Here is a 22,600-nt window from a genome sequence, read left to right on the forward strand (position 1 = left end):
TTGTTGTGATGCCCCGCTGGATGCATTAAACAATGTAAGAAGGTTTTCCAAAAATAAAATGCCAACATGACACTGCCATATTTATTATTGAAGTGCATTATTTTTTTTAACATGCCTCAAAACAGCAGCTTGGAATTTGGGACATGCTCTCCCTGAGAGAGCATGAGGAGGTTGAGGTGGGAGGGGGGGTGTATATTGTAGCGTCCCGGAAGAGTTAGTGCTGCAAGGGGTTCTGGGTATTGGCTCTGTTGTGATTATGTTGTGTTACGGTGCGGATGTTCGGTGTGGGTTCACAGTGTGACGCATATTTGTAACAGTGTTAAAGTTGTTTATACGGCCACCCTCAGTGTGACCTGTATGGCTGTTGACCAAGTATGCTTGCATTTACTTGTGTGTGTGTGAAAAGCTGTAGATATTATGTGACCAAGCCGGCACGCAAAGGCAGTGCCTTTAAGGTTTATTGGCGCTCTGTACTTCTCCCTACGTCCGTGTACACAGCGGCGTTTTAAAAAGTCATACATTTTACTTTTTGAAACCGATACCGATAATTTTGATACCGATAATTGCCGATATTACATTTTAAAGCATTTATCGGCCGATAATATCGGCAGTCCGATATATTGGACATCTCTAAATATTATCCTTGGCTCCACCAATGCCTGAATAAAAACAACAACAAAAAATATATACCGTATTTTCCGCACCATAAGGCGCCCTGGGTTATAAGCCGCGCCTTCAATGAACGGCATATTTCAAAACTTTGTCCACCTATAAGCCGCCCCGTGTTGTAAGCCGCATCTAACTGCGCTAAAGGAATGTCAAAAAAACAGTCAGATAGGTCAGTCAAACTTTAATAATATATTAAAACCAGCGTTCTAACAACTCTGTTCACTCCCAAAGTGTACGCAAATGTGCAATCACAAACATACGTATATCAACATGGACAGAGCTGCGTGAAAAAAGCCACCCGGCCTCTTCGCGTAAACTTAAACTTACCTTAACCACTCGCTCATCTTTTCTTCATCCATCCCTTCGAGTTAGCTTTTATGATGACGCCGGCTGGAAAGGTCTCTTTTAGCAAGGTCTTCCTTTTGAATATCACCATGGGTGGAAGTTTCTGGCCATTAGCATGGCAAGCTAGAACCACAGTGAAGGATGACTTCTCATTCCCTGTGGTGCGAATATTCACCGTACGTGCTCCCGTTGTATCCACAGTGCGGTTCACAGGAATATCAAAAGTCAGTGGAACCTCGTCCATGTTGATAATGTTCTCTGGCCGGATCTTTTTTTCAGCTATCTTGTTTTTACAATATGCACGGAAAGTAGCCAGCTTTTCTTGAAAGTCTTTAGGCAGTTGCTGTGAAATAGTAGTCCGTGTGCGGATGGAGAGATTGCGTCTTTTCATGAACCGGAAACCTGTCTCTTAGTAGGAGCCATTTTGTGGTCTTTACAGATGTAAACACACAAAGGAAATGAAACGTAATATCCGCGCGCTTTTTCTTCTTCTACGCGGGCGGGTGGTTGCTTACAGTAGAAGAAGAAGCGCTTCCTCTTCTATGGGGGCGGGTGCTTACCTTGGCGGTTGCTTGCGTAGAAGAAGAAGCACTTCCTCTTCTACGGGGAAAAAAGATGGCGGCTGTTTACCGTAGTTGCGAGACCGAAACTTTATGAAAATGAATCTTAATATTAATCCATATATAAAGCGCACCGGGTTATAAGCCGCACTGTCAGCTTTTGAGTAAATTTGTGGTTTTTAGGTGCGGCTAATAGTGCGGAAAATACGGTACATATTATGTGACCAAGCCGGCACGCAAAGGCAGTGCCTTTAAGGTTTATTGGCGCTCTGTACTTCTCCCTACGTCCGTGTACACAGCGGCGTTTTAAAAGGTCATACATTTTACTTTTTGAAACCGATACCGATCATTTTGAAACCGATACCGATAATTGCCGATATTACATTTTAAAGCATTTATCGGCTGATAATATCGGCAGTCCGATATTATCGGACATCTCTAAATATTATCCTTGGCTCCACCAATGCCTGAATAAAAACAACAACAAAAATATATATATAAAAATATAAAAACAATATTAAAAAAATATGATTAAAAACGATTTTAAAGGGTAAAACCAATTAAAACAATTCATTTAAAAACACAGAGGACCACACAACTCACGTAGTGTTAAAAGCCAGATATCGTGTGGCTTTTAATCCGTATCGTCGCGAAACGTTTTTTTTTTTGGCCGGCTTGTATTTGCATAGGTAAGTCGGGCGGGTGTTTGTTTCTTGGCCCGCACATGAAAAGGGATACGAGCTGGTTCACATGCAGACATCCAAGCAGGCACCTAGAGGTCACCTGGAATGATTGACGTCAGACAACCTGAGCCGAAGCACACCACACCTGATTGACACCGAGCGGGAACATTTAGAGGACACGGTGGGACAGGTTTAACATGTCAGCCTCGGGGCACACGTAACACGCTCCGCCGGTTTGCAGCTCGCAAGTTGGCCCTTTTAGGTAGAACATTCGACCAAAAAAAAAAAACAAGACTAGACTACAGCTGGCTATTGTGCACCGTCATAGACGAGATATAATGCAACCCTGCGTTTGCTGATTGTGTCCAATTGAAAGGAGCAATCATGTGACCACAAAAGGGTCTTATCTTATTCCCGTCTTTTGTGTTGTTGTCTGCCGGCATTGATTCTGCCCTCAGTCAGCATCTTAGCCACCTTTTATCTTTATTCCCACGTCCTTCCTCGCCACGGGGTCAACGTGTGCATCGTCACTAGCAGAGAACGGGGCGATTGTTTTGAAATGCAGATGGACATCTGTGTGTTTGCTATCTGTGTGTTTACATGAACTAGTGTGCTTTACGTGTGGTAGCAAATAGTGCCTTTTCTCTGTGGCTTCCTGGGTTGTCTCACAGAAGCAGATGTTGAACTTCTTCTATGCTGTTTTTTTAAACTATATATTCATCGGACTGCCGATATTATCGGCCGATAAATGCTTTAAAATCTAATATCGGAAATTATCTGTATCAGTTTCAAATAGTAAAATGTATGACTTTTTAAAATGCCGCTGTGTACACGGACGTAGGGAGAAGTACAGAGCGCCAATAAACCTTAAAGGCACTGCCTTTGCGTGCTGGCCCAATCACATAATATCTACGGCTTTTCACACACACAAGTGAATACAAACATACTTGGTCAACAGCCATTCAGGTCACACCGAGGGTGGCCGTATAAACAACTTTAACACTGTTACAAATATGAGTTGAGTTGAGTTTGAGTTTATTTCGAACATGCAAGTATACAACATGATACATCACAATCTCCAGTTTCTCTTTTCAACATGTTCGAAAAGGAGTAGGAAGAAGCAGAGCTTATTTAATCCTACCCCTTTTCTTTTACATAACAGTTGCTAAAACTTTTGTTCACTTCCTGTTCTCAATTTATTCACAATATACTCCATAAGTAATCACAATAAAATAAGTAAATAAATAATAATTGGTGAAGTAAGTTACATTTCATATGTTGAGATAAGTAAGATTATTTTGTGAGTGAAAGAATGAAAGAATGGATGAGTTAAATAAATTCAAAATGTTTATCATGGTTCTTCTTCTTTGTACTTTGTAAACACTTTAAGTTTGAAGAGTTTCTTGAAGTGAATCATATTAGTACATTGTTTGATTGCTTTGCTTAATCCATTCCATCATTTAATTCCACATACTGATATACTGAAGGTCTTAAGTGTTGTACGTGCATACAAATGTTTTAAATTACATTTCTCCCTAAGATTATATTTCTCCTCTTTTTTTGAGAAGAATTGTTGTATATTCTTGGGTAGCAGGTTATAGTTTGCTTTGTGTATAATTTTAGCATTTTGCAAATTCACTATGTCGTAGAATTTCAGAATCTTTGATTCAATAAATAAAGGATTTGTGTGTTCTCTATATCCAACATTATGTATTATTCTAACTGATCTTTTTTGTAACACCGTTAATGAATGAAGTGTACTTTTGTAATTATTTCCCCATATTTCTGCACAATAACTCAGATATGGTAACACTATATGTACACAAGATATGCGCCACACTGTGAACCCACACCAAACAAGAATGACAAACACATTTCGGGAGAACATCCGCACCGTAGCACAACGTAAACACAACAGAACAAATACCCAGAAACCCTTGCAGCACTAACTCTTCCGGGACGCTACAATATACACCCCCGCTACCCCCTACCCCCAAAACCCCGCCCACCTCAACCTCCTAAATTCCAAGCTGCTGTTTTGAGGCATGTTAAAAAAAAATAATGCACTTTGTGACTTCCATAATAAATATGGCAGTGCCATGTTGGCATTTTCTTCCATAACTTGAGTTGATTTATTTTGGAAAACCTTGTTACATTGTTTAATGCATCCAGCAGGGCATTGCAACAAAATTAGGCATAATAATGTGTTAATTCCACAACTATATATCGTATCGGTTGATATCGGAATCGGTAATTAAGAGTTGGACAATATCAGATATCTGCAAAAAAGACATTATCGGACATTATTTATTAAAAACAAGGCGGAGGTTTATTTTATATTTTTACACACAGTTTGAACAGTAACACTGTGTTTGGATATTTTATTACCGTATTTTCCGGATTATAGAAAACAAATATTTTCCATATATTACCCGCACTATAAGCCACAGATATATACGTTGTGTAATGAGTTATTTACACAGAACGCTTTTTATAAATGTTTATTTACTTAAACACTATTTACTTTATTTAATTGTTTCCAAATGGTGCCAGTAAAACGGCCGATCAAGCAAAACAGAAGTCATCGTCATGGACCCGCTAGCTGCGGAAGCTAGCTCTCCAATCAGCTAAACAGACTCAATAACTCTGCGGTGACATTGATTGATTGATTGAGACTTTTATTAGTAGATTGCACAGTACAGTACATATTCCGTACAATTGACCACTAAATGGTAACACCCGAATAAGTTTTTCCAACTTGTTTAAGTCGGGGTCCACGTTAATCAATTCATGGTAAATCTTGGTGAATTTACCAAGTAATTTGTGAAACTGAAACAATACAAAAAGAATGCTATTGTAAGTTAATAATACTAACACAGACACTCGTAAATGTGTTAGCATCGTAGCTAATGCTAATGACTAGCATCATGACATGATGGCACGTAAAAATATGCATGAAAACACTCCCACAGACATTACACGTGGGACGTTTTAGTAAGTATTAACAGTTTTAGTTATATTGTAAAAACCTACAAACGCTGCTTGGAGTTGTGAATGAGGACTCCTTAGTAGAAACGCTATGGACGGCGATAAGATTAAAAGGCACTTCCGTTTGAGAGCAGTAACCAGAAGGACGCTGCAGCACCTGCAAATTCTTTCAATAGATGGCGCCACTTTTTTTGGGGGGAAATCTTTGTGTATTATGGCCTTCAGCGAAGAAAAATCTATAAGTTAGCCGCACCGTTTTATCAGCCGCAGGGTTCAAAGTGTAGGGAAAAAAAGTAGCGGCTTAGAGTTTGGTATTTACAGTAAGTGATTCTTTGACGTGCCATGGTCTGAGAATCACTGCTCTTGGCTACCTGTTGATATATTTGCTGGTGTTCTACCCTCACAATGCGTCTTGTCAGAAATAAAACAATGCGAAGCAACAGTGACGACACGGCGTCACCTGTCGTTCCAGGTGTCGTGTCCGTGAGCTTCGAAGAGGATGAAGAAGGGGACCTCTGCCTCATCGCCTACCCGCTCCGCAGCGACCCGGCGGCCGACCTGGAGAACAAGGACCCCTCGGCCGACAGTGAGCCCAAGAGCAAGATGCTCAAGTGGAGCAAAATGACGGCATCCTCGCCCCTGGCGGAGAACGATAACCTCAGCAAAGACGGACGAGGTCGCCACTCCCGCAAAGATAAGAGGTGAGAAGAAAATTGACTTACAAGTACAGCCTCATCATGTATGCATTGTTGAATGTTTTTTGCATGTATGTCCTGACAACCAGCGTCCTCTGCAGTGGACATTTGTGTTTAGTCAAATCTTTTGAATGGCTCTTTTAAGTGAAGTGAGTCATTTTGTATACAAATTGCCCAGGCATGTGCGCTTAGGGTGATCAAAAAAAATTGATTCACATCCAAATTGCGATGGGCTTTTAGCTCGGTTTGAGTACCGGGCGGAACACTTCGGTAAAACAACACAGCTGAAAAAACATAAATAAATTCCTAATTTTTAAAAATCTGTTGTTTTTTTTTTAAAAACATTTTTAAAAAAAAGTCATTTTTAGGCCATTTCAATGATTTTGGCTGCACGTTTTGATTGATTGATTGATTTAATTGAAACTTTTATTAGTACCGTATTTTCCGCACTATAAGCCGCCCTGGGTTATTAGCCGCACCTTCAATGAATGGCATATTTCAAAACTTTGTCCACCTATAAGCCGCCCCGGACTATAAGCCGCGCCTACGCTGCGCTAAAGGGAATGTCAAAGAAACAGTCAGATAGGTCAGTCAAACTTTAATAATATATTAAAAACCAGCGTTCTAACAACTCTGTCCCAAAATGTACGCAAATGTGCAATCACAAACATAGTAAAATTCAAAATAGTGCAGAGCAATAGCAACATAATGTTGCTCGAACGTTAATGTCACAACACACAAAATAAACATAGCGCTCACTTTCTGAAGTTATTCTTCATTCGTAAATCCTTCGAATTCTTCGTCTTCGGTGTCCGAATTGAAAAGTGTGTGTATAAGGTAAGACATATTATCTGGCACTTTGTTTCGCAATATTATGCAAACACAACTTTTCTTACCTTCTGGTACCTGCTGATCTGTATTTGGGATCTCTATAAATCCTGAAAAATTGTGCGAGTCCGCCTTTGTAGTCCGTGACGACACCGTAGTCTATAAGCGTCTTTTCATGAACCGGAAACACCAAGAAGCACCACCTTTAAAATCATCCAGGTGAAGTTCGCTTGCTAGCGTTGTTGCCTTCATTCGAATAGTGATGGTGCTGACACTTCTGCTTGCTGCTCTCTGCTCAACAACCCACTGTTCGAGTTTGTCCTCCAACAGTTGCCATCTTGCTTTGTTCCCTCGGAAACTCTGTTTTGTCTTCTTTACCTGGCGCAGGTCATCTTCTTGCTTCCTCCACCTACGCACCATTGATTCATTTATGTTATATTCTCTTGCTGCTGCTCTATTTCCGTGTTCTTCGGCATGACTTATTGCCTTAAGTTTAAATTCTGCGTTATACGCGTGTCGCTTAGTAGGAGCCATTTTGTGGTCTGGTCTTTACAGATGTAAACACACAAAGGTAATGAAACGAAAATCCGCGCGCTTCTTCTTCTTCCGGGGGCGGGTGGTTGCTTACAGTAGAAGAAGAAGCGCTTCCTGTTCTATGGGGGCGGGTGCTTACCTTGGCGGTTGCTTGCGTAGAAGAAGAAGCGCTTCCTGTTCTACCGGGAAAAAAGATGGCGGCTGTTTACCGAAGTTGCGAGACCTAAACTTTATGAAAATGAATCTTAATATTTATCCATATATAAAGCGCACCGGGTTATAAGGCGCACTGTCAGCTTTTGAGTAAATTTGTGGTTTTTAGGTGCGGCTAAGATTGCACAGTACAGTACATATTCCCATACCTGCCAACTACTCCGGTTTTCCCGTAATTAGTACGGTTTTCATCAACCTATTCCGGGTTACAGTTGCAGTGATAAAAAATACGGTTTTTCATTAATTAAATTTTTTTTTTTTTTTTAAAGTTTTATTCACGAAATCGCGTAACAACAATCACAATCGACACTGCTTCCCGTAACTTCCTATCGAGCCATTCCGAATGCCATGCGCGAGGCTATTTATAGCACCGCTGCCAAGCACGAGGCACCTGTTGCCCATTGTTTCCAAACGAGCGAACGATCATGGAATCAACCGGAGAAAAATCGCAAACGAGTCTTAAACCGAAAAGAAAACTGCAGTCATTCCGTGAAGAATATTCAAAAGCCTATCCGGGAATAATTATCCGTTCCAAAAAGGGTGAAAACTACGCGAATTGCACCTTGTGCAGACAATATTTTTCGATCGGACACGGAGGAATTAGCGTTGTAAAAGACCACGTTGGGACATAAAAACACAAGTCTAATGCCGTTGCTAGCGATACAAGTGGAACATTTTCAACGTTTTTCGGATTTTAGCCACAAAAAGGTAATGACACCAATGTTATCTATCGGAATTGTTTAGTACTGTTATACTGTTAAAAGTGTTTATACTATTTATGCTTTCAAGTTCAAGTTGAAGAAATCTTGTTAAATGTTGACAGCATAACTACCAAAATACAGAAGTATGTCCTTAATATTTTTGCAGTGCTATTTCTGTTGAAAAGTTAAAATGATTACATTAGAGATGTGATGTGCCACTTTTCAAGTGTCTGATGGCTTAAATTAATTTTCATTAATTTTTCATATTTTGAATTCTTTTGAAAGGCTTACAAAAAAAACTACATTTGAATTGTAATTCCATGCTATTGACAGGACTATTAATTTTAATGAAGTTATCTTACCATGTTTACAGTATGATAATTGTGATAGAAATGTGAATTTTAGGCACAGAATATTTTTTACAATTGAACAAGGCAGTAGATTATACAAGCTTGGACAGAAAGTTAATAATGACACCAATTTTTTTTTAAATGGAATTGTTTAGTACTGTTTTACCATTTGTTTACTGTAAAAAGTGTTTATACTGTTTATACTTTCAATTAACAAATTGAAGTCTTGTGAAAGGTTGACAGGATAACTGGCATTAACTGTCAAAATAATTTCAAACTATTGAAGTTAGCTTACAGAATAAACATGTCAATCAACCCATATGATTTTTGCTGTAATATTTTTGTTTTGAAAAGTCACTGTGACTGATAGAAAAGTGATGGTTTTAGCAACATTTTAACCTGTCTGAATGCAATCAATCATTTTGCGTCGGGGGGCGAAGCCTGAACCCCCCACCAGGACTTTGTCCTGGACCTACCGGGGCCTGCGGCCCCTGGACAATGGCTACTAGGTTTTTCTGATTTCAAAAGTTGGCAGGTATGTATTCCGTACAATTGACCACTAAATGGTAACGCCCCAATACGTTTTTCAACTTGTTTAAGTTGGGGTCCACGTTAATCAATTCATGTCATACGTCAGCAAACAAAAGCAGGTTTTATAACCTGCCTGTTTTGAAACGATTTTATTAATATCAGTACAGCAAATAATACTTGGCGAGAATCGGTTTGAATCAATAATCGTGTTAAAGCGAGAATCGGTTCTGAATCGTATTGTCACCCCAAGAATCGAATCGTGAGGTGCCCAAAGATTGCCACCTCTAACATCCGACTGGACTGGAGAATGAGTCAGAGTCAGAACGTTTTTTGTTATGTTTTTTTCTTTCTTTATTATGCATTTTCGGCCGGAGCGACTTATACTCCGGAGCGATTTATAATCCGAAAAATACGTTTAGTACCCAAGGCCCCAGATCTTAGTGATTTTGCACTGATTTTCTTTTCGATCCGATACTGAGTAAAATTCAGGCATGGTATTTCAAACTGTAGCATGTTTCATAGCATAGAGAATACAATATTGAGGTAGTGGCATGAGTTAAAGTTAAAGTACCAATGATTGTCACACACACACACTAGGTGTGGTGAAATGTGTCCTCTGCATTTGACCCACCCCCTGAAAAGTGAGGGGAGCAGTGGGCAGCAGCAGTGGGCAGCAGCAGTGCCGCGCCCGGGAATCATTTTTGGTGATTTAACCCCCAATTCCAACCCTTGATGCTGAGTGCCAAGCAGGGAGTTAATTGGTCCCATTTTTATAGTCTTTGGTATGACTCGGCCGGGGTTTGAACTCACAACCTACCAATATCACGGCGGACACTCTAACCATCAAGCTACTGTAATAAAACAGGACAAAGTCATACAAAGTACACAAAAAAGTGTTTCAAACCATAAAAAAAAGGTAATTAGTAAAATAATGAAAGCATTAAAAATGCATTATTAAGCAGGCACAAGACTTTAAAACAACGTTGATAACTTGTTGAACCCACCCACCGTGATGCCCAATTTTACACTTCCTAATTAGGCCCCTTCGGGAGTCCTTTTGCAATGGGACATAAGGACCTATTGAATTTGTAAGGTTTTATTATTATTATTATTATTCCGCAACTTTGCGCTGTAATTGGACCCTCTTAGCATACTTCAAAACTCACCAAATTTACACACACATCAGTAATATACGGCAAAACTTTTTATCAAAAAACCAAACCCCAAAACTCAAAATTGCGCTCTAGCGCCCCCTAGGAGAAAAAAAAAACTAGACTGCCTGTAACCCCCACTAGGAAGGTCGGAGAGACATGAAACAAAAACCTTTATGTAGGTCTGACTTAGACCTACATAATAGTATATTCTCGGGCAAAAATCAACAGGAAGTTGGCAATTCCCCCTTCAAGACAAAAAAGTACTAAAAACAGTCACTTTTGCCTCTTTGAGCTGCAATTTGACCCCCTTAACATGCTTCAAAACTCACCAAACTGAACGCACACATCAGGACTGGCAAACATTGCGATCTAATAAAAAATCTAACCCCAAATCTTAAAATTGTGCTCTAGCGCAATTTTTTTATGAAACGCACAAAAAACTGCTCCTCGGATGAAAAAACTGACAAAACTGCCTGTAACTCTCCCTGGGAAGGTCGGAGAGACATGAAACAAAAACCTCTATGTAGGTCTCACTTAGACCTACATTTCATAGATTGACAACCCTCAGCAAAAATCAACAGGAAGTTTGCAATATCCCCTTCAAAACAAAATTTTTTTATAAACCGGTCACTTCTCTTCAAACATTATCTCCTCTGAGCGCGTTTGTCGTTTCAGCTTCAAACTAACACAGGAGAGAGATTGAACCCTTCCAAATAAAAGTTATCGAAATAATTTTTCTAACTGCTCCGGTTTTGATTTTATGAGCCTTCAAAGAACTGCTGCGCTGATGCTGCTGCGCTGCTGTTTTTTTAAGATGGCTGCTTAAAAGCAGGAAGCACCAACGTGCCCAGACAATGCAGACAAGGTAGGTACACTGGACAAAAGTCTTGGGACACTTCAGACTAAAAGTAGACAAAAGTATTGGGACACTTAGGACTAGCACCTGCCAAATACGCGGGCCCGACCAATGCTGCTTGCAGCTTTAATTTTTATTGTAGTTTTAATAATAATTTTGTAGTGCCATAAATCTCTAAAAGAGACCAAAAATGTCCACTGCAGAAGACGCTGGTCCTCAAAGGGTATAAACGAAACGTTTTAGTCTTACGGAGGGGATAACTTATCAACTCGTCACGAGACCCTGTTTTAAAATGTGGCGTCCTCTCCTCCCAACAGCGCTCACAAGCTGCTGGAGGACGTGGAGCTGGAGTGGCTGCAGCAGGCCGAGGTGCTGTACTACCGCCTGGAGCACAGCCACAGCAATGCTGTCCCGCAGCTCAAACACAACCCGTGGAGCCTCAAGTGTCACCAGCAGCACCTTCAGAGGATGAAGGAGAACGCCAAGCACCGGAATCAATACAGTATCCTTTTGGCAAAGTAGGGATGGGCGATACGGCCTGAAATCTATATCGCAATATACATTGGAGCCTCTTCCGATAACAACATATATCACAAAATATTATTTGTCATGTAAATGATATGGAAGAATTTCAAAACATGTTACAAAAGCTCCTGATTTAGCCGCTGACGAATGCAGTGACATATTGCGTTATTAGGGCCCGCATGGCCCATTGTAAAAGGAATCCCAACGGGAGTCCTTTTGCAATGGGACATAAGGACCTATTGTTTTTCTAAGGTTTTATTATTATTCCGCCACCTCTTTGAGCACTAATTTGACCCACTTAACATGCTTCAAAACTCACCATATTTGACCCACACATCAGGACCTGCAAAAATTGTCTTTTAATAAAAAAAACGAACCCCAAAACTCAAAATTGCGCTCTAGCACCCCCTAGAAAGAAAACTGCTTATAACTCCCAGTACGAATGTTGTAGAGACATGAAACAAAAACCTCTATGTAGGGCTCACTTAGCCCTACTTTTCATTAATTAATTTCCTCGGGCAAAAATCAACAGGAAGTTGGCAATTCCCCCTGTATGTACTAAAAACTGTCACTTTTGCCTCTATGAGCTGTAATTTGACCCCCTTAACATGCTTCAAAACTCACCGAACTGAACACACACATCAGGACTGGCAAAAATTGTGATCTAATAAAAAAAACCTAACCCCAAATTTAAAAATTGCGCTCTAGAGAAATTTTTGAATAAAACGGAGAAAAAACTGCTCCTCGGAAGAAAAAAATGACAAAACTGCCTGTAACTCCCACTGGGAAGGTCGGAGAGACATGAAACAAAAACCTCTATGTAGGTCTAACTTAGACCTACATTTTATAAATTGACAACCCCCAGCGAATATCAACAGGAAGTTTGCTATTCCCCCTTCAAAACAATTTTTTTGTACAAACCGGTCACCTTCCTTCAAAATCTATCTCCTCTGAGCGCGTTTGTTGTTTCGGCTAACACAGGAGAGAGATTGAACCCTTGTGTATAAAAGTATAGAGCAGCGTTTTAATACCTGCTCCGGTTTTGATTTTATGACCCTTCAAAGACCCGCTGCATTGATGCTGCTGCGCTGCTGTTTTTTTAAGATGGCTGCTTAAAAGCAGGAAGCACCAGCGTGCCCACACAATGCAGACAAGGTAGGTACACTAGACAAAAGTATTGGGACAATTCTGACTAAAAGTAGACAAACGTTTTGGGACACTTAGGACGAAAACTGGACAAAAGTATTGGGACACTTAGGACTACAACTTAACATAAGTATTGGGCCACTTGGGACTAAAACTGGACAAAAGTATTGGGACACATAGGACTACAACTTGACAAAAGTTTTGGGCCATTTGGGACTAAAACTTGACAAAAGTATTGGGACACTTGACTACAACTTGACATAAATATTGGGACACTTCGGATTACCACTGGACAAAAGTATTGGGACACTTAGGACTAAAACTGGACAAAAGTATTGGGACACTTCGCACTAAAAGTAGACTAAAGTATTGGGACACTTAGGACTACCACTGGACACAAGTATTGGGACACTTACACTGGACAAAAGTATTTGGACACTTGGGACTAAAACTTGACAAAAGTATTGGGACACTTAGGACTAGCACCTGCCAAATACGCGGGCCCGACCAACGCTTCTTGCAGCTTTAATTTTGTATTATTTTCTCAAAACTATTGATAATCTATTTGTTAATTTACTGTTACAAGTTGGGTGTGACATGATTCTATTTACATTTCTGTTAAAATGTAATAAACACTTGTTTGGATACTTTACATACATTTTGGGCAATACTCCAGATTTGTGTATCGATCCAATACCAAGTAGTTACTGAGGCAGAATTGGCTATACCAGTTTTTTACTCATAGGGCCAATGTTGAGCCACCTAAGGGGCTGCCAAAAAATATCTGCTTCTAAGCCGTGGGCCGTACTCAGTTGTAATACACTTTTCCACCACTTGTGGCAGTCATGACAATATCAAACAAACAGAAGAAGGCATAGAGTAGGTTCTTAAGCGCAAAAATTATGACTAAAGTGGTGAAGCTGTATTTTTTTTTTGCACTTGGATTTTATTGACAGTTTATTTAATAAACATATACATCATTATTATTTTTAATTAGTTCGAATTCATTTATTTTGGAACTGCATAATTGTATGTAAAACATTTTTTGCAGTATATTTGATTAGTATTTATTTTGTAATCAGCCTGACCTAAGGCTTAAAAATTATATTTATGATTAACACATGCCTTTATATCATTAGACAAGGTGTATCCTGTTACACTGTAATTAGGTTAGATATAATTATTGAATACAATTAAAATCAAGAGTAAGATTACTAATTCAGTGTTGATATTTGAGTGGGGCCCTTCTGTAGTTTGAAAACTTGGGCCCTAAAGTCAAAAAGGTTAAGAAACCCTGGGCTATATTCACGCTTAAACTTTTAAGATTTATTAAACGATAAAAATGTTTGATCACAACTGTAATCCGACCTTATCAATTCATATTTGAATTATTTTATTTTTCCTTTTATTACATACAAAAGTCATTATGAAGTTAATAGTGCAAAATAACATAGCAACTTATTTCTTTCATTTGTAAACTATAACAAAAACTAAAAAAATATTTTGTGATACTAAAAAAATATATATCTAATCACTGTAGTATCGACCATATACTGATATCGTTACTGTCAATATTAGTATCGAGCCACCCACCTCTGTTTACATTTAAGCGCTCTAGCTTAGCAGTTATCTATGCTTTTTTTTGTATCCTCCTATGGCGTGTCGTGTAGCATGTTTAGCTATTCCTTGTCCTACAGTGATAAAGATACTTGGAAGAAACACAGTTTATTTTTCCACCAAGGGTTACAAGCTGCACTGGAGGGACGTTATTTTGACTTTAACTTATTATAGCATTTTGCATGCAGAAATAAATCATTTAACAATATTTCTCATTAAAAAAAGACTTCATAATGTTTATGTCCACAATTCTTCTAAACTGGTTTATTAATTGTGATGTTTTATGAGACCAGAAACATGATTAAATATGCACCCATTCCGGTTTTACTGCATGTTGCTTTATTGTGTGCATGAGAAAACGTCAACATAAGTCACATCTGTGTAAAAAAAAAAAAAAGTTGGCATGCTCCAAAAGTGTAACAGCCAGACTTTTAAAGCTATTTTGAGCATTGGAGGCTGAACGTGCTTTATCACGATACGGCGATAGTATTAAACGTCGACCAAATTTTATATCAGAATCAGAATAATTTTTATTGCCATTGTTTGAGAACGGGTTCACAAACCAGGAATTTTTCTTGGTGCAATCGTGCAACATAAAACACATATAACACAGAATATAATTTTTATCGTTCAAATATCCCGAAATTGTGGCGCAAAGCGTTTTTTTTATAGCGCACACAATCGTCGGGCTATCAGTGGCTGACTATAACACAATAACCAACTATCAATGTCGCTTTACTAAAAGACTCAGATGAGTGACTTGGTGTGAGCGTGGCAAACGCACAATGCGACAATCGAACATGTCTTGGGGATGTCGTGTGCCGACAAAAAAACCCCGCTGAGACCACAATTCCTCCGCTGTCCTCCTTGATTCAATTTCCCAGAATTCATCCTGCTGGAGAACCTGACGTGGCGGCACACCGTGCCGTGTGTGCTGGACCTGAAGATGGGCACTCGGCAGCACGGAGACGACGCCTCCGAGGAGAAGAAGGCTGTGCAGATCCGCAAGTGCCAGCAGAGCACGTCGGCATCGATAGGCGTCCGACTCTGCGGCATGCAGGTATGATGTGGACTAGGGTTGTCTAGCGCGGTGTTTTTCAACAAGTGTGGCGTGCGATACAGTCTGGTGTGCCGTAAGAGATGATCTAATTTCACCTATTTGGGTTAAAACATACTTGCCAACCCTCCCGAATTTTCCGGGAGACTCCCGAAATTCAGCGCCTCTCCCGAAAACCTCCCGGGACAAATATTGTCCCGAAAATCTCCCGATTTTCAGCCGGAGCTGGAGGCCACACCCCCTCCAGCTCCATGCGGACCTGAGTGAGGACAGCCTTTTTTCACGACGGGAGGACAACAGGTTGACAAGAACTAAATCATCCAGACTAGAGATAAATTGTATTATAATGTTTATCTTACCTAAAAATAAATATATTTATTAATTTAAAAAAAAAGAAAAACTAAATACATTTTTACTATATTTTGCTAAAAACATCAAAATTTATTGTATTTTTATTTGTATTTTTTCTGACTCCTTATTACATCCAGGCATTAGAATTATACATTAAAATAAACATATTTGAAATAATTAATTTTAAATTATCATAATAATTCATTTAAAATGACCATATTTAATTATTAAAATAATTGCTTGTTTATCAACAACTTTAGCATTTTATTCATTACATTTTGAAGCTCTCAGAAGCCAAGTTATGTTATATTCCTTAAGATTTATGTATGCAAGTTTGAAGTATCAATTATCTAAACACAGTTTTGTTTGCATATTTTCAGGGTATATATATATATATATATATATATATATATATATATATATATATATATATATATATATATATATATATATATGTGTGTGTGTGTATATATATGTATATGTGTATATATATATATATATGTGTGTGTGTATATATATGTATATGTGTATATATATATATATATGTGTGTGTATGTATATATGTATATGTGTATATATATATATTTATATATGTGTATATATATATGTATATGTGTATATATATATATATATATATGTGTGTGTATATATATATATATATATATATATATATATATATATATATATATATATATATATATATATATATATATATATATATATATATATATATATATATATATATATATATATATATGTATATATATATATGTATGAAATACTTGACTTGGTGAATTCTAGCTGTCAATATACCGGTACTCCTCCCCTCTTAACCACGCCCCCAACCACGCCCTGCCCCACCCCCGACCACGCCCCCACCTCCCGAAATCGGAGGTCTCAAAGTTGGCAAGTATGGGTTAAAAATATTTTTTGCCAACCAGTAATTATAATCCAGAAATAATAATAATAGATTTTATTTGTAAAAAGCACTTTACATTGAGTAAACAACCTCAAAGTGCTACAGTGTATTAACAAAATAATACAATGAATTTAAAAAAAGATAATAAAAAATAAATAAAAATAAAAACTGGAACAGCCAAATAGCTAAAACTAGTATGCATATATCTAAAAAAAAAAAGGCTTTTTTAAAATGAAGGGTTTTTAAGCCTTTTTTAAAAGCATCCACAGTCTGTGGTGCACTCAGGTTGTCAGGGAGAGCGTTCCATAGTTGTTGAGTGTCGGTGCTGTCTAGAGCTCGGCAGAGTAACCATGTAATACTCTTCCATATCAGTAGGTGGAAGCCGGTAGCTAATTACTTTGTAGATGTCGGAAACAGCGAAAGGCAGCGTGCAGGTAAAAAGGTGTCTAATGCTTAAACCAAAAATAAACAAAAGGTGAGTGCCCCTAAGAAAAGGCATTGAAGCTTAGGGAAGGCTATACAGATCGAAACTAAAACTGAACCGGCTACAAAGTAAATGAAAACAAAATGCTGGACAACAGCAAAGACTTACTGTGGAGAAAAGACAGGGTCCACAATGTACATCCGAACATGACAACAATGTCCCCACAAAGACGGATACAAACAACTGAAATATTCTTGATTGCTAAAAAAAGTAGATGCGGGAAATATCGCTTAAAGGAAGACATGAAACTGCTACAGGAAAATACCCCCCCAAAAAAGAGAAAAAGCCACCAAAAGAGGAGCGCAAGACAAGAACTAAAACACTACAGACAGGAAAACAGCAAAAAACTCTAAATTAGTCAGGGTGTGATGTGACAGGTGGTGACAGTACACAAGACAAGAGTTATAGTGATGCATGCTTGGTTATGCTTTAAAGTCATATCCAACAATTGCAACGACGACTTTTTACTGTCAACTGTTAGTGTTTTTTAATGATTTCTGCTGGCAATTTTCAACGCAAAAAATGTGCCTCGGCTCAAAAAAGGTTGAAAAACACTGGTCTAGCGGCACCAAAGCGTATGTCGATACTTTACAAAAGCTCGCCAACTGGGCAACAGAAGAGGAGCAAACAGGTTACAAAGGCTCCTCATTTAGCTGCTGTCGTATGCAGTAACATATTGCGTCATGAGGTGGGGGGGGGGGGGGGGTAGCGGGAGTGTATATTGTAGCGTCCCGGAAGAGTTAGTGCTGCAAGGGATTCTGGGTATTTGTTCTGTTGTGTTTATGTTGTGTTACGGTGCGGGTGTTCTCCCGAAATGTGTTTGTCATCCTTGTTTGGTGTGGGTCCACAGTTTGGCGCATATTTGTAACAGTGTTAAAGTTGTTTATACGACCACCCTCAGTGTGACCTGTATGGCTGTTGACCTATAATGCCTTGCATTCACTTGTGTGTGTGAAAAGCCGTAGATCAGGGGTGCTCATTACGTCGATCGCGATCTACCGGTCGATCGCGGAGGGTGTGTCAGTCGATCACCAGCCAGGCATTAAAAAAATAGTCCTAAAAATGAGCGATCATAAATCTTCACTATGACGTCACTTTCGTCACTTGATTGACATTCACGGCACCTGAGGGTCTTCTGAGATGACGCTGGCTGCTGCCAGCTCATTAAAATTACCGACCGGAAGGCGAGAAACACTTTATTTCAACAGACTCTGGCGCCGTACCTGTCGTCAAAACTCCAAAGACCGCCTGCACAGTTGCGCTAGCAAAACAAGAGTCTCAGAAAGCTGGCGTGCACAAGCTAGCAAGCTACGGAGTTTGCCGACAATGTATTTCTTGTAAAGTGTATACAAAGGAGTACGGAAGCTGGACAAATAAGATGCCAAAAACCAACCACTTTCATGTGGTATTGGACAGAAAGGAGGACTTTTTTTCTCCTCCATTCGAAAATGCGGACGTTATCATCACCACTGTCTGAATCCTATCAATGCAAGTCATCACAATCAGGTAATACACCAACTTATATTCTTGTCTTCATGAAAGAAAGGAATCTATATGTGTTAAACATGCTTGTATTATCATTAAACACCTTTAACTTATTAACAATATTAACTATATGTGTTAAACATGCTTGTATTATCTTTAAACACTTTTAACTTATTAACAATATTAACTATATGTGTTAAACATGCTTGTATTATCTTTAACCACCTTTAAGTTGTTAACAATATTAACTATATGTGTTAAACATGCTTGTATTATCTTTAAACACCTTTAACTTATTACCAATATTAACTATAAGTGTTAAACATGCTTGTATTATCTTTAAACACCTTTAACTTGTTAACAATATTAACTATGTGTTAAACATTCTTGTATTATCATTAAACACCTTTAATTTATTAACAATATTAACTATATGTATTAAACATGGTTGCATTATCATTAAACATCTTTAACTTGTTAACAATATTAACTATATGTGTTAAAATGCTTGCATTATCTTTAAACACCTTTAACTTATTAACAATATTAACTATATGTATTAAACATGCTTGTATTATCATTAAACACCTTTAACTTGTAAACAAAAAACATATATTTCATAAATAAGTAAATATAAATTATATATATGAATGAGGTAGATCCCCACGACTTGATCAATTGAAAAGTAGCTCGCCTGCAGAAAAAGTGTGAGCACCCCTGGTTTAAAGTCATATCCAACAATTGCAACGACGACTTTTTACTGTCAACTGAGTTTTGTTTTTTAATGATTTCTGCCGGCAATTTTCAACGCAAAAAATGTGCCTCGGCTCAAAAAAGGTTGAAAAACCCTGGTCTAGCGGCACCAAAACGTATTGTCGATACTTTACAAAAGCTCGCCAACTGGGCAACAGAAGAGGAGCAAACAGGTTAAAAAGGCTCCTCATTTAGCTGCTGTCGTATGCAGTAACATATTGCGTCATGAGGTGGGGGGGGGATTGTAGCGTCCCGGAAGAGTTAGTGCTGCAAGGGGTTCTGGGTATTTGTTCTGTTGTGTTTATGTTGTGTTACGGTGCGGATGTTCTCCCGAAATGTGTTTGGTGTGGGTCCACAGTGTGGCGCATATTTGTAACAGTGTTAAAGTTGTTTATACGGCCACCCTCAGTGTGACCTGTATGGCTGTTGACCAATAATGCCTTGCATTCACTTGTGTGTGTGAAAAGCCGTAGATATTATGTGATTGGGCCGGCACGCAAAGGCAGTGCCTTTAAGGTTTATTGGCGCTCTGTACTTCTCCCTACGTCCGTGTACACAGCTGCGTTTTAAAAAGTCATACATTTTATTTTTTGACACCGATACCGAAAATTTCCGATGTTACATTTTAAAGCATTTATCGGACATCTCTAGTTCTTCACAAGTGTATGTAAACTTTTGACCACGACTGTACATAGAGTTAACATTGACAGCACTACTTTTTACGGCTTCTGTACGTTAATATGTTGTCGTTTTGGCGTTGTATTATTCAATACGCCGTCCAATTTCCATGCATCGACATCTCACTTCTAAATCCTCCATGATGTCGTCTGTGTGCCACCAGGTGTATCAGTCGGACACGGGCCACCTGATGTTCATGAACAAGTACCACGGCCGCAAGCTCACCTCGGAGGACTTCAAGGAGGCGTTGCTGCAGTTCTTCCACAGCGGACGCCGCCTGCGACACGAGCTCCTCTCCCCGGTGCTGCGTCGCCTCAGAGACATGCAAGCCGCGCTGGAGGCCTGCGAGTCCTACCGCTTCTACTCCAGCTCCCTGCTCATCATCTACGACGGGGCGCCACACCGCAAACACACACGCCGGCGCACTGAGAGCGGCCTCTCGGAGGAAGACGAGGAAGATGAGGAGGAGGAGGAGGACGCTGATCCAGAACTGGAGGAGGAGGAAGTAGCGGGTGCTCTTGATTTCCCCCGCCGTCCCTCCTCATCAGGGGATGACAGCAGCAGTTGCTCTAGCAGCAGTTGCTCTAGCAGCAGTAGTAGTAGCAGCAGTAGTAGTAGCAGCAATGGCGGCAGCTGCATGTCCCATTCAAGCCCTCGCAGCCCAGTGGTGGACGTAAGGATGATAGACTTTGCTCACACCACCTGCAGACATTACTGCGAGGACAGCGTGGTCCACGAGGGCCAGGACAGCGGCTACATCTTTGGCCTCCAGAACCTGATCGCCATCATCTCCGAGCTGGAGGACCACCGCTCAGGCTAGACAGAGTTGTCCGTCACACGCACACACACACACACACACACACACACACACACATTCTTGTATTTCTTACCTTCTTGAGACCGCCAAAAAATGCCTACCTCTTTAGGACCACCCTTTCTAGATATATAAAGATTTGTGTTTATAACTTTCATAATACATACAAACTATGCAAATATGAAAAAGGTAATCTTATATTAGCTGAATATTTAGTTTGTAATTGGTTTTTAATCTTCATTATTCACTTCAAGTTATTACAGTATGTCTCGATATACATATATATATATTTATATATATATATTTTTTTTTTATTAATTTTTGCCAAAAAAGGCCGCATTTATATATATATATATATATATATATATATATATATATATATATATATATTTCTTTTTTTTATTTATTTATTTTTTTTTAATTAATTTTGGCCAAAGGGGGCCGCATTTCAATTTCTTACTCACACTTGTTATTCCATATGTTGACCAGAGGGGGAGCACTTTTAAAAGCGACACACAGTCCATTTGAAAAATCCCTCCTTTTTGGGACCACCCTTATTTTGATAGATTTCACCACCAGGGGTGCAAATGAGACATTCTCTATTAGATGAGATGGTTTTCTGTATTTGGACCATAAAAGGGACAAGCGGTAGAAAATGGATGGATGGATTTATGTCCTAACTTGTTCATCGGTCCTCATATGGAAGGTACTTTTCCTTGTTAAAGTCTCAAGAAGGGTACAAATACAAGAACACACACACACACACACACTCTCTCTCTTGTATTTGTTACCTTCTTGAGACCTCCGAAAAATGCCTACCTCTTTAGGACCACCCTTTCTAGATATATAAAGATTTTTATTTACAACTTTAATAATATATACAAACTATGCAAATATGAAAAAGGTCATCTTATATTAGCTGAATATTTAGTTTGTAATTGGTTTTTAATCTTCATTATTCACTTCAAGTTATTACAGTATGTCTCGATATACATACATATATATATATATATATATATATATTTTTTTTTTTTTAATTAATTTTGGCCAAAAAAGGCCGCATTTCAATTTCTTACTCACACTTGTTATTTCATATGTTGACCAGAGGGGGAGCAATTTTAAAAGCGACACACAGTCCATTTGAAAAATCCCTCCTTTTTGGGACCACCCTCATTTTGATAGATGTCACCAGCAGGGGTGCAAATGAGACATTCTCTATTAGATGCAATGGTTTTCTGTAGTGGGACCATAAAAGGGACAAGCGGTAGAAAATGGATGGATGGATTTATGTCCTAACTTGTTCATCGGTCCTCATATGGAAGGTACTTTTCCTTGTTAAAGTCTCAAGAAGGGTACAAATACAAGAACACACACACACACACACACACTCTCTCTCTCTTGTATTTGTTACTTTCTTGAGACCTCCGAAAAATGCCTACCTCTTTAGGACCACCCTTTCTAGATATATAAAGATTTTTATTTACAACTTTAATAATATATACAAACTATGCAAATATGAAAAAGGTAGTAAGCTTTTAGTACATTTTTTTATTTTGAATTTTTTGTTTGTAAATGGTTTTTAGTCTTATTTATTAACTTCAAGTTATTACAGTATGTCTCGATATACATACTCATTTTGAAGTGGTTCATTTGGCCTACTGATG

At 38.8% G+C, this 22,600-nt stretch overlaps 1 protein-coding gene across 1 annotated transcript in view; it reads left to right on the top strand.

The window, feature by feature from the left end:
• LOC133571055 (inositol hexakisphosphate kinase 2-like) overlaps positions 1 to 21,222 on the top strand; it is a 24,288-nt gene extending 3,066 nt beyond the window's left edge. Inside the window, exons 2-5 of the mRNA XM_061924058.1 lie at positions 5,718 to 5,946; positions 11,425 to 11,609; positions 15,280 to 15,455; positions 20,286 to 21,222. Coding sequence (XP_061780042.1) covers positions 5,718 to 5,946; positions 11,425 to 11,609; positions 15,280 to 15,455; positions 20,286 to 20,942 — 1,247 coding nt within the window. The 3' untranslated portion in view covers positions 20,943 to 21,222. The remainder of the gene's footprint in view (positions 1 to 5,717; positions 5,947 to 11,424; positions 11,610 to 15,279; positions 15,456 to 20,285) is intronic.
• The last annotated feature ends 1,378 nt before the right edge of the window (positions 21,223 to 22,600 follow it).

Source organism: Nerophis lumbriciformis, linkage group LG28 (genome assembly GCF_033978685.3).
Source record: "Nerophis lumbriciformis linkage group LG28, RoL_Nlum_v2.1, whole genome shotgun sequence".
Lineage (NCBI taxonomy): Eukaryota > Metazoa > Chordata > Actinopteri > Syngnathiformes > Syngnathidae > Nerophis > Nerophis lumbriciformis.